The 16,602-nt window shown below is 45.0% G+C and overlaps 2 protein-coding genes across 2 annotated transcripts; both read left to right on the top strand.

Annotated features, from left to right (window-relative positions):
* The first annotated feature begins 4,200 nt into the window (after positions 1-4,200).
* LOC123106269 (obtusifoliol 14-alpha demethylase-like) lies at positions 4,201-11,660 on the top strand. Its single transcript, XM_044528476.1, has 3 exons — positions 4,201-4,356; positions 5,246-5,741; positions 10,476-11,660. Exons 2-3 carry the CDS (start codon positions 5,259-5,261, stop codon positions 11,484-11,486), a joined length of 1,494 nt encoding a protein of 497 aa, XP_044384411.1. The 5' UTR covers positions 4,201-4,356; positions 5,246-5,258; the 3' UTR covers positions 11,487-11,660.
* A 913-nt stretch (positions 11,661-12,573) lies between these two features.
* Positions 12,574-15,121, top strand: LOC123101938 (obtusifoliol 14-alpha demethylase-like). Its single transcript, XM_044523181.1, has 3 exons — positions 12,574-12,853; positions 13,299-13,801; positions 13,895-15,121. Exons 2-3 carry the CDS (start codon positions 13,316-13,318, stop codon positions 14,882-14,884), a joined length of 1,476 nt encoding a protein of 491 aa, XP_044379116.1. The 5' UTR covers positions 12,574-12,853; positions 13,299-13,315; the 3' UTR covers positions 14,885-15,121.
* Positions 15,122-16,602: the final 1,481 nt, after the last annotated feature.

Genomic DNA, 16,602 nt, shown 5'->3' on the forward strand with positions numbered 1-16,602 from the left:
AATCCAAAGATCTTCGACAATATTCACCCACAATGGCTTCTTGGTTTTCTAGTTTCAAAAGAGATCGATTCCTCTTTTCTTTCGGGTTGCGATGTCGATACCCCATGTCAGGGCATGTTTGGCCGTCGCGACAAGGTCATCCTTATCATCGCTCTCGCGCTTATGATTGTTGTTCCTCCTTGACAATCCGCGAGCGCTCTTGGATCTGGGAGACTCTGGTGGCTTTGGCCTTGGATGACTTGGGCGCTCCTCTATCTTCCCCCTCGTTGTACTTTTGCTTGTTGAGGACCACTTACATCCCGGTAGTGTAGTTTTTGGCAATGTCGAAGAGCTCTGGTGTCATCTGTGGGGACTTGCGCCTGATCTTTTGAGTCAACTCCGGGCAACGGAGCTCGGTAGAGAAGGTGGTGATCATGTCTGTGTCGTGCAGTTTGGCCCATGAGTCCTTGACCCAAGAAAAGGGGGGGGGGTCACTTCCTCTTTGCTAAGCTTTGGAAATGTGCTGCCCAACTTGAACACAAAGTTTTCTTCTGATTGTTGTTACATGGTTGTATAAATGTAGATATCTTCTTCACATAAAGCCATTCCATCATCAAAGCTTCAACCGTGCTGATATTGTGATAGTCAAGAGGGAACTCTTATTAATCTCTTCTGGAATTGTCCATTTGCACAAGATCAGTGGAAGAGAATTTTTCCAAATAAGCAGACGGGACTTCTATCTAGAGTAAATTTTAGTTTTCACCCCCTACATTGATATTTCTGGCACTAATTACCTCATTTAACAACATTTCATCCGGGTTACCCCATTTAGCAAAAGGTATGCCAATTTTTACCCCTCTTTTCATGGGTATTGTTACCACCAAAGAGCTACTAGAAGGAAACTACCAACTCCACAACTATGTTGTCATGTACGCAACTACGTTCGCACTCAAACGGTAGTTTGGGAATAGTTTACTCTATTGGTTGCTAGGCAGACAGTAAACCAGGGAATTTAACTAAGTACTAACTTAAGAATAAAATAAGTAATAGCTAGTCGTAGTGGGGAGTATTATATAGTAGTATCTTAGCTAGGTGTCCCCGCAAAAAAAACTAGTATCTTAGGTGGCCTCATTTGTTGCCATGCATGACATATAATAATATACAATTTATTGTGATACAGTCTCATAATATGATACTCAACGCTTTCTTTATTCCTTTAATTCTATATCACCTCATCAAAATTGCTTAGTTGGCATGCATGATACTAGCTAAAAGGAGAAATAGACTAAGGAGAATTAATGCAACATTTACTTGAGCAAAGGTGGTGTCTAGGTGATGGGTCTCTGGCACTCGGCGGCGTTTAGTGATGTTAATCTATCGACCACTAATACTAGCTAGGTAACCGCCTCTAGTTATTGCCCTCCTCCTCCACCACCCAATCTCTTCTTCTTCTTCTTCTTCTTTAGAGAAAAGGCGACGGCCAAGTCCGAGAAAAGGCTCGAACCTAGCCCGGTTTTGAATTAACAAAGCCATCAATTGGCCAGGATTACAAACAGACAACTTACAAGAAAAACGGCAAAGATACAAGGTGCTAGAACAACTCACAACCTAACAGCAATACAGGCAAACGGAAAATAGAAGAGGGGTCCCAGCCTGAATTGTAAAGGCCAAACGTCTAGAACAACAGCTACACCGGCAACAGGGTGAGAACACAAGCAGCACCAGCGTCAGAGGCCAACGCCATCACCTACTCCTGCAGAGCCTGCCATCATGCCATCCTAATCAACCTCCAAAGAAGACCACAATCCTCTCGCCCTGGCTCGAAGGGCGCCGAACCGTCGGAAGGTAGAAAGCTCACCGAGAGCGGCATGAACAGAACCAGCAGAGCATCCCAGACGTGAGGAACCAGAGCTTGAACCACACCCACAAGACTACCATGACCTCACCACCGGGCACAGCCAACTGCACATCCAAACGCGAGTTGAAGACGATACCACAGACGAAGACCGACGGAAGAGGATGAACATGAAGGCGCCACCATCCGCCCACAAACAAGTAGCAAGCGCCAACCTTGCAGCCATGCGCCCCGGACGATGCCTCCAAGAAGGGATGCGACGACAGCACGCCGCCGCTATCCGCAAGGGGAGCTAGAGCTTTCACCACCAGGATGCAAAGCAACGATTAGGAGGGGACCTCAACAAGGCCTCCAAGGAGGGAGTCGACGCCAATGGCGCCGTCAATGTCGTGGCCGCCGCCAATGACCAAGGGTTTCCCCCGGTCCCGCTCCACACCCCGCCCACACGGTCCCAGATCTGACCAGAAGGGCGCAAGCTAGCTGGGAGGGACGAAGATCTTCATCAAAAGCAGGAACGCCGGCCGATGGGGCGTCCCGCCACCGTAGAACACGTCCGCCGCAACCTCGCCGCCCACACGCCAAAGTCACGGATTAGCACCCACAAGCGCCGCTCGCCGCAGAGACGACGATGTTCGCACAATCCGGGGTCGCCGCCTTGGCATCCAACCACCACACGCATCACATCTGCAGCCAGCCGACATCCCCGCCACACCCACCAGGAGCATCTCCGTAGACACCACGCGCCTCCCCGGAGAACAAAATCGCGTCTGCAGCGTCCCCAGAGGCCAGATCCGGCAAAAGTTGATGGCCAGCAGCCGCCAGGGCCCCGGATCCGGCGACTCCAGAACGGCCGCGGCAAGCCTAAACAGGCGCAAGGCCGCCACCCTGGCCCAGAGTGAGGCAGCCGGATCTAGCAGCCAGCCGCCGTCAGAGCCACCACCAGCGCCGGATCCGGCGGATGGGGCGGTGCCAGGGACAGTCGACGAGGGAGAGCGCCGATGCAGAAAAGGGGAGAGGCGAAACCCACAGCGGCGACCAGGGAGGAGGGGCGGGCTAACCGACGCAGATGGCGCGAGTGGACGCCCCGCCGCCGCCAACCACGGCGCGAGCCAGGCCCGGCGAAGGCCGACGACGGCGGTGGGGGAGGGAGACCAGGGGAGTGGGCTTGTGGCGGCGGGCTAGGGTTTCGCCCCTGAGTGAACCAGGGAGGGCGGCCAGGGAGGAGGGGCGGGCTAACCGACGCAGATGGCGCGAGTGGACGCCCCGCCGCCGCCAACCACCATGCGAGCCAGGCCCGGCGAAGGCCGACGGCGGCGGTGGGGGAGGGAGACCAGGGGAGTGGGCTTGTGGCGGCGGGCTAGGGTTTCGCCCCTGAGTGAACCAGGGAGGGCGACCAGGGAGGAGGGGCGGGCTAACCGACGCAGATGGCGCGAGTGGACGCCCCGCCGCCGCCAACCACCGCGCGAGCCAGGCCCGGCGAAGGCTGACGGCGGCGGTGGGGGAGGGAGACCAGGGGAGTGGGCTTGTGGCGGCGGGCTAGGGTTTCGCCCCCGAGTGAACCAGGGAGGACGACGCACGGGGGGGGGGGGGGTATCTTCTTCTTCTTCTTAATTTTTTTTCGAGAGTATGCCAATGGCGTACTGTTGTAAATTGCTTTTTCTCTTCTTCTTAATTTGACTGTTGCCAATCTTCACTCAAAAGAAAAAAAAGACTGTTGCCAATCGAACATGCAGTGTTTTGGCTAGTTTTAGCATAGTAACCAAGTTGTGACTACAAATATTTCTCCCAGCAGCTAGAGTCTTGACCTGCTTAACCATGTTCAAAATTTGTGACGGCTCAGCACGGTCTATCAGTCAACATGTTTATCTAGTGTTGTGTAGTCCAACACTCCAACTACTAGCCGCCCATGTGATCACTGACGCCTGAGGTTTTTCAAAAGAGTAGGCAGTGATATATGCTTAAAGATATTATTTGACCCTCGATTCTGTGCAAATATGGTGAGCTACATAATAGTTAGGCACTTGATACCTTTCAGTGCTATTTTCTCCTAGTCACTGTCATACAATTAAGTTGCAGACTCCAACTTGATTACCTGCCGAATACTAGTAGAACACAGTACGGTATCTATGCTAGCTACTGAAAAGAGTCAAAGCTCAATTTTGAACAGGAAGAAACACGTGCATGCATTAGTCACAGTGGATACTAGCTAAGCTTGGATGCTAGTTAAGCTAGAAGTAATGTTGGACTTCCCAAACTGTTACTACTAGCTAGCTTGCCCGTGTGGACCGTGCTGGTATAACAGTTAGTCATACATAGCTTGGTACCCTGCACTCACTCTCTCTATATATTCTAGCTATCCATGTTAAGTGTCCTTACCTCCTTCCTGTGTTTTCTATGTGCGGCGCTGAGGACGGTTCTAATTTACGATGCTACATGATATATATATGTGAGACACTAACCAGCTAGCAGGTAGTATACATACACTCATGAGCTCACAACCCTCTTTGCCGAGACATATTGAGGTATGTATGCATGCTAGCTAGATCTTCTTTCTAAAGTTAGGGCTGTGGATTAATTAATTTTAACTTGCCAGGTCTCCTATCTGCACGCTAAGTTGCTTCACGATTTGTGATTTTTTTTTCTCTTGGCATATATATCAGTAATATTGTCATGTCAGCTGCATGATATGGTACCTTGTTTTTTCCTTTTTTATTTTTTACTCCAAGTCAATATTTGTAAGCCAAGCTAGCTAGATTTGTAGAAACATCCATATGTTATGTTCGGTTAGGCCCTGGGTGCTGTCCATCTTTTCAAAAAAGTAAGTTATATATGCTTGGTTATTCACTGAGTATATAAAAATGAAATTTGTTCTCAAGTAAATTTAAGCATCATGGTTATATAAGAAGTTTATTCAATTCTAAGTGTATAAAAGGACTTCTAGTCGTACAAGAAGTTTAACGAAAATGATAAGTACCTGGCGTCAGGTACTTGCACATGGCAAAACAAACGATTTTTATGGCAATTTTAGTTGATGCGCGGATGTCCATTTTTCTTACAAGCACAGCAATTTTCCTAGCAAAAAGATAAACTAAGACAGATTTGCCATGCTTGCCCACTAAACTTGCCATTCTCAACAAATATAAAATGTCACAAAAAACGTTCCTTTTGCCATGTGCACGTACCTGACATCAGGTACTTTATCAGATTCCAAGTTTAATCGATTTGTTCTCAAGTAAATTTAAGCATCATATATAGTTCTATAAGCATCATGCATGGTGTACAATATATACTCTAACATCTTAACAGTCCATTTATGTGACGTCCATAAAAGGACTCCTAGTCAATCCAACTCATAGAGATGTGCCTAACAAAATGAAGGGGAGGGAGTAACTCATACTAATGTTCTTGCAGGCCAAATAACAACATGGACTTAACAAGTCTTACCGCAGTGTGGTGGGCCGTGGCTCTTCTTTTCATCACCGTGTTAGTCACCAAGATTTCAAGAGCAAGATTCACCACCGTTGATCTACATCGTACAACAGGTCAACTTCCTCCCCTGGTGAATGGAGTTGCTCTCCTCAAACTATTACCTACCCTTTTCAACAAGGGTCTACCGGCAATGATGAATGATCTATATGTCAAATATGGCAGTGTATTCATGGTAAGTTCATTTGGAGTGAAGGTAACACTGTTGATCGGGCCAGAGGTGACGGCTCATTTCTTCCAAGGTCTGGAGTCGGAGATTAGCCACGGTAATCTGTTTGAGTTCACTGTGCCCATGTTTGGTGAAGCAGTTGGTTATGGCAGAGATACCGCCACCCGAACTGAACAAATGCGCTTCCATATCGAAGCATTGAGACCATCAAGGTTGAGGAGCCATGTTTATCCCATGCTTCAAGAAGTGGAGGTGCGTAGCAAACAGGCTGTGCCCTTACTCATTTGTTATCACTAGTGCAGAACCGGGCAATAGCACCGATTCGTAAGGTCCTTTAGTGCCGGTTCAGGAACCAGCATTAAAGTTTCGGCACTAAAGGCCCCCCCCCCCTTTAGTACCGGTTCAGCATGAACCGGTGCTAAAAGGAAACCACGTGGCACGAGTCAGCTCCGGGGGCCGGGAGCCCTTTAGTACCGGTTGGTAACATCAATCGGTACTAAAATGTTTGGGGGTTTTTGGTTTTATGATTTTTTTTCATTTAATTTTGTGTTTTCTATTTTAATTCTTTTTCGTTTGCTGGTATTTTACGGTACTACACATTTTACGGTACACACACACGGTAGCGCTAAAGTACACCCGAGCGTAGAATCGCTAATCATGCGCTCCGGCTAGGTGGGCGGACCGGACGTCCGCGCGCAGTGCCACAAATTAGCCAACCAACAGACCTCCCTCCGCTTGATCGTAAAAAGGATGGAAACCATCGTAACATCAATAATTGATTACCTGGCTGCATAGACCACCACGCCCAGCCAAATTAGCTGACCACATCTCTTTTAGTTTAGACCCTCGTAACGGTTTGCAAAATATAGTAAAATGATTACCGCACTAGATTTGCCTTGTTAACTAGCCGGGTAAATGACTTCTGTACGTGCCAATTGTTGTTAGCTTTGGGTATGTGGTAATTTGATTATGACACGTCATTACTACTAGTATTAAATTTTAGTTTTCCCCATTACTAGAAGTACAACGTGGCGTTACCATAGATTTATAATTGAGCCCAACTTGGCGTTACCATGAATTACTAGATCTACCACTTGTTGTTACCATACATGCAAAAGTGAACATAACGTGGCTATATAAGACCCTTCACGGTCCTTGGAAATGCTTCCTTCTGGCCTAGCACGGTTATGAACATATTTTTTTAAGACTCCCATAAACCTCTCAAAGGGGAACATATTGTGTAGAAATACATGACCCAAAACGTTAATCTCTTCGCATAGGTGAACTAGGACGTGCGTCATGATGTTGAAGAAGGATGGTGGGAACACCAACTCGAAACTGACAAGACATTGCACCAAATCATTCTGTAACCTTGGTATGATTTCTGGATCGATTACCTTCTGAGAGATTGCATTGAGAAATGCACATAGCTTCACAATGGCTAATCGAACGTTTTCCGGTAGAAGCCTCCTCAATGCAACCGAAAGCAGTTGCGTCATAATCACGTGGCAGTCATGAGACTTTAGGTTCTGGAACTTTTTCTCTGCCATGTTTATTATTCCCTTTATATTCGACGAGAAGCCAGACGGTACCTTAATACTGAGCAGACATTCAAAGAAGATTTCCTTCTCTTCTTTGGTAAGAGCGTAGCTTGCATGACCCTGATGTATGCCGTCTTTTCCGTACATACGTTGCTGGTCCTCCCGTGCCTTAGGTGTATCTTTTGTCTTCCCATACACGCCCAAGAAGCCAAGCAGGGTCACACAAAGATTCTTCGTCACGTGCATCACGTCGATTGCGGAGCGGACCTCGAGGTCTTTCCAATAGGGCATGTCCCAAAATATAGATTTCTTCTTCCACATGGGTGCGCGTCCGTCAGCGTCATTCGGAACAGGTTGTCCACCAGGACCCTTTCCAAAGACCACCTTCAAATCCTTGACCATATCATGTACATCAGCACCAGTACGGTGGCGAGGCTTCGTCCGGTGATCCGCCTCACCTTTGAAATGCTTGCCTTTCTTTCTTACGGGATGCCTGCTCGGAAGAAATCGACGATGTCCCAGGTACACATTCTTATTAGCCAAATATATACTGCCGGTATCGTCCAAACAGTGCGTGCATGCGCGGTATCCCTTGTTTGTCTGTCCTGAAAGGTTACTGAGAGCAGGCCAATCATTGATGGTCACGAACAGCAACGCCTTTAGGTCAAATTCTTCCCCCATGTGCTCATCCCACGCACGTACACCTGTTCCATTCCACAGTTGTAAGAGTTCTTCAACTAATGGCCTTAGGTACACATCAATATCGTTGCCGGGTTGCTTAGGGCCTTGGATGAGCACTGGCATCATAATGAACTTCCGCTTCATGCACAACCAAGGAGGAAGGTTATACAAACATAGAGTCACAGGCCAGGTGCTATGGTTGCTGCTCTGCTCCCAAAAGGATTAATGCCATCTGCGCTTAGACCAAACCATACGCTCCTTGTGTCATCTGCAAACTCCTTCCCGTACTTTCTTTCGATTTTTCTCCACTGCGACCCGTCAGCGGGTACTCTCAACTTTCCGTCTTTCTTACGGTCTTCTCTGTGCCATCGCATCGCCTTGGCATGCTCTTTGTTTTGGAACAAACGTTTCAACCATGGTATTATAGGAGCATACCACATTACCTTGGCAGGAATCTTCTTCCTGGGGCGTCGGCCCTCGACATCACCAGGGTCATCGCGGTTGATCTTATAGCGCAATGCACCACATACCGGGCAAGCGTTCAAATCCTCGTACTCACCGCGGTAGAGGATGCAATCATTAGGGCATGCATGTATCTTCTGCACCTCTAACCCTAGAGGGCAGACAGCCTTCTTTGCTTCGTACGTACTCTCGGGCAATTCGTTGTCCTTTGGAAGCATATCCTTTATCATTACCAGCAACTTTCCAAATCCCTTGTCAGATACACCATTCTCTGCCTTCCATTGCAGCAATTCCAGTGTGGTGCCCAGCTTTTTCTTGTCACCTACGCAATTCGGGTACAACAATTTTTTGTGATCCTCTAACATGCGCTGCAACTTCTTCTTCTCCAAATCACTTGCGCAGTTTCTCTTTGCATCGGGAATGGCCTGACCTAGATCATCAACAGGCTCATCTGATGCCTCTTCTTCAGCTTCTTCCCGCATTGCCGGCTCAGCTTCTTCCCGCATTACCGGCTCAGCTTCTTCCCCCATTGTTGTATCATCGTATTCAGGGAACCCATGGCTAGGATAGCTGTCGTCGTCCTCTTCTTCTTCATTGTCTTCCATCATAACCCCTCTTTCTCCGTGCTTGGTCCAAACATTATAATGGGGCATGAAACCGGACTTAAACAGGTGGACGTGAATGGTTCTTGACGTAGAGTAATTGTGACCATTCTTACAGCGAGCACATGGACAAGGCATAAAACCATCCACCCGCTTGTTTGCCTCAGCCGCAAGCAGAAAAGTATGCACGCCCTCAACAAACTGGGGAGAGCATCGGTCATCGTACATCCATTGCCGGCTCATCTTCATTACACAACACCGAATAGACCAAATTAATACAAGTTCATACATAAAGTTCATACAACACTTAAATGCAACAAACAAATAACTCTCTAGCTAAAGCATTTAAATGCAACAACAAATACGATCAAGATCGCAACTAAGGCAACAATGGATCCAACAGCATAATGATACCAAGCCTCACTATCGATGGCATATTTTCTAATCTTTCTAATCTTCAAGCGCATTTTCTCCATCTTGATCTTGTGATCATCAACGACATCGGCAACATGCAACTCCAATTCCATCTTCTCCCCCTCAATTCTTTTCAATTTTTCTTTCAAGTACTCGTTTTCTCTTTCAACTAAATTTAACCTCTTGACAATAGGGTCGGTTGGAATTTCCGGTTCAACTACCTCCTACATACAAATATCTATGTCAACTTGATGGCCATAATTTGTCATAAACACGAAATGCAACTAGTTTTAAAAGAGAATATATATACCACATCTGAATCATAACAAGGACGAGGGTCGACGGGGACGGATATCAAAACCATGGCACTATATGTATAACAAACAACGTATGGGTAAGATAATTATACGAGTAACTATATATCCAAATCACACATACATCAATTTTTATATAAAATTTCATGAACAAGAGGCTCACCACAAGGTGGTGCCGGCGACGGGACGGTGCGGGCGATCGACGGTGGTTACGACGGAGATTTAGAAGGCACTAAGTAAACCACACCTACATATGCAAACTAAGTGTTATTTTTGACCTCAAATTGCATATAAATCAAATACTAGCACATATATATATATCCTCCCAAATTACTAAACTCACAAATTAATCACTATATAAAGCATTGCAAGAGCTAATCTAGCAATGAGAGATGAAAGGGCAAAGTTGCTAACCTTTGTGATCATTTGAATGGATGGGGGCCTTCAAATCTTGACAAATTTTGGGCAAAATGTGTGATGAGCTCGAGAGGAAGAGGGGAAGAACAGAGAGGAGAGGGGAAAGGGGAAGAACAGAGCGAGCTCGGGTGGACGAAGGGTTTATGTAGGACGACCTTTAGTACCGGTTCGTGCCAAGAACCGGTACTAAAGGGGTTGGAGGGGCCCAGTCTGACAACATCCTGCCACCACTCTCATTAGTACCGGTTCGTGGCACGAACCGGTGCTAAAGGTTCGCCACGAACCGGTACTAATGAAAGCGGCCCGGCTAGCCGTTGGAACCGGCACTAATGTATACATTAGTGCCGGCTTAAATACAAACCGGCACTAATGTGCTTCACGTTTGACCCTTTTTCTACTAGTGTATTTTTGCCCCGAAAAGGGCCTCTAGCTCGGTTTATGCATGCAGGCATCTTTTCATTACAAAGTTTAAACCATAAATTACTCATCTGTTCTAGAGTACATGTTTACATACAAGTTGCACAAAACTTATGTTGTATTGATGCATTCATGCAGGGTTACTTTGCAAAATGGGGAGATGAAGGCATAGTTGATCTAAAGCTTGAGTTCGAGAAGTTACTCATGTTGATCTCAAGCAGGTGTTTGCTCGGAAAAGAGGTTCGGGAGAACATGTTCGATGAAGTCTACACACTATTTCACGAGATTGAAGACAATGGTGTGACTTTGATCAGCTTCTTGTTCCCATATCTCCCATCTCCAGCAAACCGGCAGCGAGATAGAGCGCGCATAAGGCTAACACAAATCCTTTCTGATGTCGTCAATTCCCGTAAGAACTCTGGCAGAGTTGAGGAGGACACGCTGCAGAAATTGATCGACTCTAAGTACAAAGATGGTCGCCCTACAACGGTAGAAGAGGTAGTCGGGCTAATCATTGGCTTGTTGTTTGCTGGAAAACACACCAGCTCTCACACTAGTACTTGGACTGCAGCTTGTTTACTCAGCCATCCAACTTTCTTGAGAGCTGCCATTGAGGAGCAACAACAAATCAGTAGCAAATACAAGGACATGGGGCTAGACTACAATGCATTTATAGAGATGGATACACTACATAGTTGCATCAAGGAGGCACTAAGGAAGCACCCTCCAACACCAATGCTGGTCCGCAGAGCACATAAGAGCTTCATGGTGAAGACGAAAGAGGGCAAAGAATATGACATCCCGCAAGACCACATCGTAGCAACTCCCACTATAGTCAACAATAACATCTCTTATATCTATAAGGACCCTCAGGTATATGATCCATGCCGGTTTGGCCCCGAAAGAAGAGAAGACAAAGTAGGTGGCAAGTTCTCTTACACGTCATTTAGCGGTGGACGACACATTTGCACCGGGGAGGCCTATGCTTACATGCAACTTAAAGTGATATGGAGCCATTTGCTGAGGAACTTTGAGCTCGAATTGATCTCCCCTTTCCCCAAGACAGACTGGAGCAAGTTCTTGCCAGAGCCACAAGGAAAACTACTCGTAAAATATAAGAGGAATGGCATTGTGCAGTCACTTAATTAGTTGATCCACTGCAACCTATATGTGTATATGTACGCTTACTTCTGTGTAATATCAATGCAATCGTGTTTGGATGCCACATTTAGTGGCGGACTTGGCTTTGAGTGCTAGTAGTTCCGTACCCACAATTATGTTCATCAAGAAATAAATACATAGTCTTGGTTGGTTTCTATGTCATCCGTCCTTTTGTGTCCTTCCACTACTTTTTTCTGTTGCATTTGAAAAGATTCCTGGTTGGCAGACTTTGTGAGGCTTGCACTAAATGGAGTATTCACCCCTAAAAAAACCAAATGGAGCACTCACTATTCACTACTGAAATGGCCCGGATTGGTAGTGCGTCCTGTTGGACACTCGGCAAAGGATCTCATAAACCGAGTGCAAAAAAAAAAGGCCCTCGGCTAAGGTTGGACACTCGGCAAAGCCTGTTCTTTGACAAGTGCCATTCAGAAAGCACTCGGCAAAGACATGGACTCTCGGCAAAGGCCTAGACACGTATGGTGGCCTTCATCTGAAAAGGATATTCCTACCATGCATCTGTGATCTTTTGTCAGTAATAGCATAATCTGTAGAAGTGTGCATGTTTCAAGTTCTTGTTGAAAACCACGGCCTCTTTCTCCCCGATTATTGTGTTTTGCGAATTTTACGAACCAAAGAGGCCCTATGCATGCCCAATTATTATTCCTTACAAAAAGGGTCGCTGATTATTTACACACACACACACACAGAGAGAGAGAGAGAGAGAGAGAGAGAACAACAACAACAACAACAACAAAGCCTTTAGTCCCAAACAAGTTGGGGTAGGCTAGAGAGAGAGAGAGAGAGAGAATATTTTGCTAGTTAAATTCATAGTCAAAACGTGGCCTAAGATACAAACCAGAAGCGAGGGAGTAGTATTTTCTCTGGTAGTCATTGCCAGACCCAGACTATTAGGTTGCAAACTCCAACTCGGGCACGAAACCATGGATTACGACTAGCTAGGACTTGACGTTCCATACGTGGGGAGTACAGCAGCACTGGTAAAAGACACCACACTATGTACTCAAAAGTCAGAGATATTTCCAACCAAGAAGAACCAACGGTCGGGCTCGGGCATTAGTCACAGTGTGGCTGCTAGCTAGGAGTAGCTGTAATTGATGTTGGACTTCCCAGACTGCACTCACTCACTCTCTCTGTATATATTCTATATATCGATGTTCATATCCTTAGTTGCCTTCCTGTGTGTTACTCCGCACAGATCTCGCACTCACTCACTGCTAGTTAGCTAGCTAGCAGAGATTGCAGCCCTAATTTGATGATAGTGCAGACATACCATTTAACTAGCTGCTACTAGCTAGTACGTGAAAGAGACGAATAAGCTTCTACGTATTGAGGTATGCATGCATGCTGCCACCTCTTCTGTTCATTAGAGTTTGGTGCATGCGCGTTGTTGAGGCAATATAATGAAACCATGCATAGTCTATTCTACTAGCTAGTATTCTGTACTTTTAATCAGTGCCGTTAGCGATTTATTCATTCTCCTTTTTTGGCTTTTTTTTTATTTTCTACTCTCAGTCAGTATTTGTATGCCACTAGCTAGATCCGCATAAACATCGATATGTTATGCTTGGGTGTTCACCGAGTCCATAAGAATGTGATTTGTTCTCAGGTAAATTTAAGCTTCAAGCATGCGTGGTTATATAAAAAGTTTATTCAGCTGTTGTACATGTAGGGAAGTGTACAATATATGTACTGTCAACAGAACAACAACAGTCTATTTAGAGATGGGCCTAATAAAATGAATGGGAGGGAGAGTAACTCATACTAATGTTCTTGCAGGTCAAATAAACATCACCATGGACTTGACAAGTCTCACTACGATGTGGTGGGCCATAGCTCTTCTTTCCATTACTGTATTGGCCACCAAGATCACAAGAGCAAGAATCAAAAACATTGATCCACAGCGTACAACAGGCCAACTTCCACCCATGGTGAATGGACTTGCTCTCCTAGGATTATTACCTACCCTTCTGAAGAAGGGTCTACCACCTATGTTCAATTATCTATATGTTAACTATGGCAGTGTCTTCACTGTAAGTTGCTTTGGAGTGATCAAGGTAACACTCTTGATCGGGCCAGAGGCGACGACTCATTTCTTCCAAGGTTTGGAGTCAGAGATTAGCCATGGTAATCTGCTTGAGTTCACAGTACCCATGTTTGGCAAGGCAGTTGGTTATGGTAGAGATACCGCCACCCGAATGGAACAAATGCGCTTCCACAGTGAAGCACTGAGGGCATCCAGGTTAAGGAGCCATGTTTCTCCAATGCTTCAAGAAGTGGAGGTGCGCCTTTTTACTGTGTGTGTGTGTGTGTGTGTGTGTGTGTGTGTGTGTGATGGACGGGTGGTGTATTAATTGACTCATGTATATGCACAGGATTTCTTTGCAAAGTGGGGAGAGGAAGGCGTAGTTGATCTAAAGCTTGAGTTCGAGCAGCTACTTATGTTGATATCAGGCCGATGTTTGCTTGGAAAAGAGGTCCGGGAGAATATGTTTGATGAAGTCTACACACTTTTTCGCGAGATCGAAAAGGGTGTGACCTTGATCAGCTTCTTGTTCCCATATCTCCCAACTCCAGCAAACCGGCAGCGTGATAGGGCACGTATAAGGCTAACAGAGATCCTCTCTAATGTTGTCGAGTCCCGTAAGAGCTCCGGGCGAGTGGAGGAGGACACGCTGCAGAAACTGATTGACTCCAAGTACAAAGATGGTCGCCCTACAACAGTAGAAGAGGTAGCCGGGTTGATCATTGGCTTGCTGTTTGCTGGAAAACACACCAGCTCTCATACTAGTACTTGGACTGGAGCTTGTCTTCTCAGCCATCCAGCCTTCTTAAGAGCTGCCATTGAGGAGCAACATCAAGTCGCCAAGAAATACAAGGACGGACCAGAATACAATGCCTTCTTAGAGATGGATACGCTGCATAATTGCATCAAGGAGGCGCTGCGGAAGAACCCTGCAACACCACTGCTGGTTCGCAGGGTCCATAAGCGCTTCACGGTGCAGACGAAAGAAGGCCAACAATATGACATCCCGCAGGACTACATCGTAGCAACTCCTACTATAGTAAACAATTATATCCCTTACATTTATACGGACCCTCAGGTGTATGATCCAAATCGGTTTGGCCCAGAAAGAAGAGAGGACAAAGTGGGTGGCAAGTTCTCTTACACATCATTTGGTGGTGGAAGGCACGTTTGCACTGGAGAGGCTTATGCTTACATGCAACTCAAAGTGATATGGAGCCATTTGCTGAGGAACTTTGATCTCGAATTGGTCTCTCCCTTCCCTAACACAGACTGGAGCAAGTTCTTGCCAGATCCAAAGGGAAAATTACTCGTGAGATATACGAGAAATGGAATTTAATTTGCAGTCGCTTAACTATATGATCTACTTCTACTTGTATTCATGCAAGCAATATGTACTGTATGCATATGTCTTTTGATATGTGTAACATACAAAAAAGTATGTTAGTATTTGTATGACACATACTTGTATTGGGAGACAATGATGTTACGTACAGTAGCGGACTAGGGTTTGAGTATGGTCAATACCCACAACTATGTCCATAATAAATAAATATATTGTCTTTGTTGCTTTCAATGTCTTTCCTCTTTTTTATCCTTTCACTTCTCCTTTGTTCATTCGAAAAAATTCGTGGTAGGCACACTATCTTACGCTGATATTTCTTGCAATCTTGCACTGATATTGACAATGACGGAACGAGAGCGCGGAGGGGAGGGGAGGGGTGGTCACTCGTCAGTGGTGACTCCGATGAATAGTCTATTTTCACTTGGAAAACTTATCACCGATGAGCCCATGGGTTCCTCCATGTCCCGTCACTACCCATATATATATAAATATATATATATATATATATATATATATATATATATATATATGAGACATACTATAATTTCTTAGTGTCCCAATCATGCACACAATGGCAACCATGTACGTCAACCCAAGGTTAAACTTGAACTGATTCTTAAATCTTAATTTTTTTTTGCGAAAGATTCTTAAATCTTAATTACAATACTCCCCCGTCCGTAAATATTTGCCGGACAAATGGATAAAAATTGATGTATTTAAAACTAAAATACGTCTAGATACATTCATTCCTTCGACAAATATTTTCGGACGGAGGGAGTACTAAATTTGGGTAGTACATTCATCATTCTCATACGACTGAGTAGATTCCTTTCTCACGTAGCAGCCCAGGTGTGCACTAAAAACATCTTCCCAACCATCAGAAATAAGACCTGCATGTCTTTCTTTTTGTTTACTTATACAATTGTCTACTCTTAGTCCACAAAAGAGTAGCATGAGTGCATGCCAGTCTAAGCTAAAACTTGAAACGAATCATAGATACACGCAATTTCCTTGCTCGTGACGTGACAAGCAGAGTAGAAAATTGTCCCCAGTTAGCAGTATCATTAAATTTGCATGGTAGAATGGTCATGTTTGTCGCATAGTAATATACTAGCGTGGATTGGTATCTACGTAGCAGCTCAACTGATATCTCCCGAACCACCACAAATACGACTTGCATGCATTTCTTTTGTTTATTTATATTATACTCCCTCCGTCCGAGAGTATAGTGTATACTAGATTTTTTTTTTCAAGGTCAAACCTTACCAACTTTGATCAAGTTTATATAGAAAATTATCAACATCTAGAATACGAAAACAATACCATTATATTCATCATGAAATACTTTTTTATATGGTATATATTCTTTTATTGTAGATGTAGATGATTTTTTCAGCAAACTTGATCAAAGTTTACGAAGCTTGATTTTTATGAAAACCAATGTTCACTATACTATGGGACGAATGGAGTACAATTAAAAAATGTAGGCCAACAAATGTCACATGCAATGAAGCATACTTTTGTCTATTTTTAGTCCACGAAAGAGTAGCATGCATGCATGCATGTCAGTCTAAGCTAAAACTCGAAACCATTCTTAGATACGTGTAGCTTTCTCGCTCATGACGTGCCTAGTAGAGTAGACTAGAAAATTATGCCCAATTCTATTATTATTGAATTTGCACAGTTTTACCTATATATATATATATATATAT

The sequence above is a fragment of the Triticum aestivum genome, chromosome 5A (genome assembly GCF_018294505.1).
Source record: "Triticum aestivum cultivar Chinese Spring chromosome 5A, IWGSC CS RefSeq v2.1, whole genome shotgun sequence".
Classification (NCBI taxonomy): domain Eukaryota; kingdom Viridiplantae; phylum Streptophyta; class Magnoliopsida; order Poales; family Poaceae; genus Triticum; species Triticum aestivum.

Excerpts from the sequence above, each read along its gene's own strand:
- LOC123106269 (XM_044528476.1), top strand. The coding sequence starts at position 5,259 with ATGGACTTAACAAGTCTTACCGCAGTGTGGTGGGCCGTGGCTCTTCTT. Across the intron at positions 5,742-10,475 it reads CCATGCTTCAAGAAGTGGAG|GGTTACTTTGCAAAATGGGG; the intron begins GTGCGTAGCAAA and ends GCATTCATGCAG.
- LOC123101938 (XM_044523181.1), top strand. The coding sequence starts at position 13,316 with ATGGACTTGACAAGTCTCACTACGATGTGGTGGGCCATAGCTCTTCTT. Across the intron at positions 13,802-13,894 it reads CAATGCTTCAAGAAGTGGAG|GATTTCTTTGCAAAGTGGGG; the intron begins GTGCGCCTTTTT and ends GTATATGCACAG.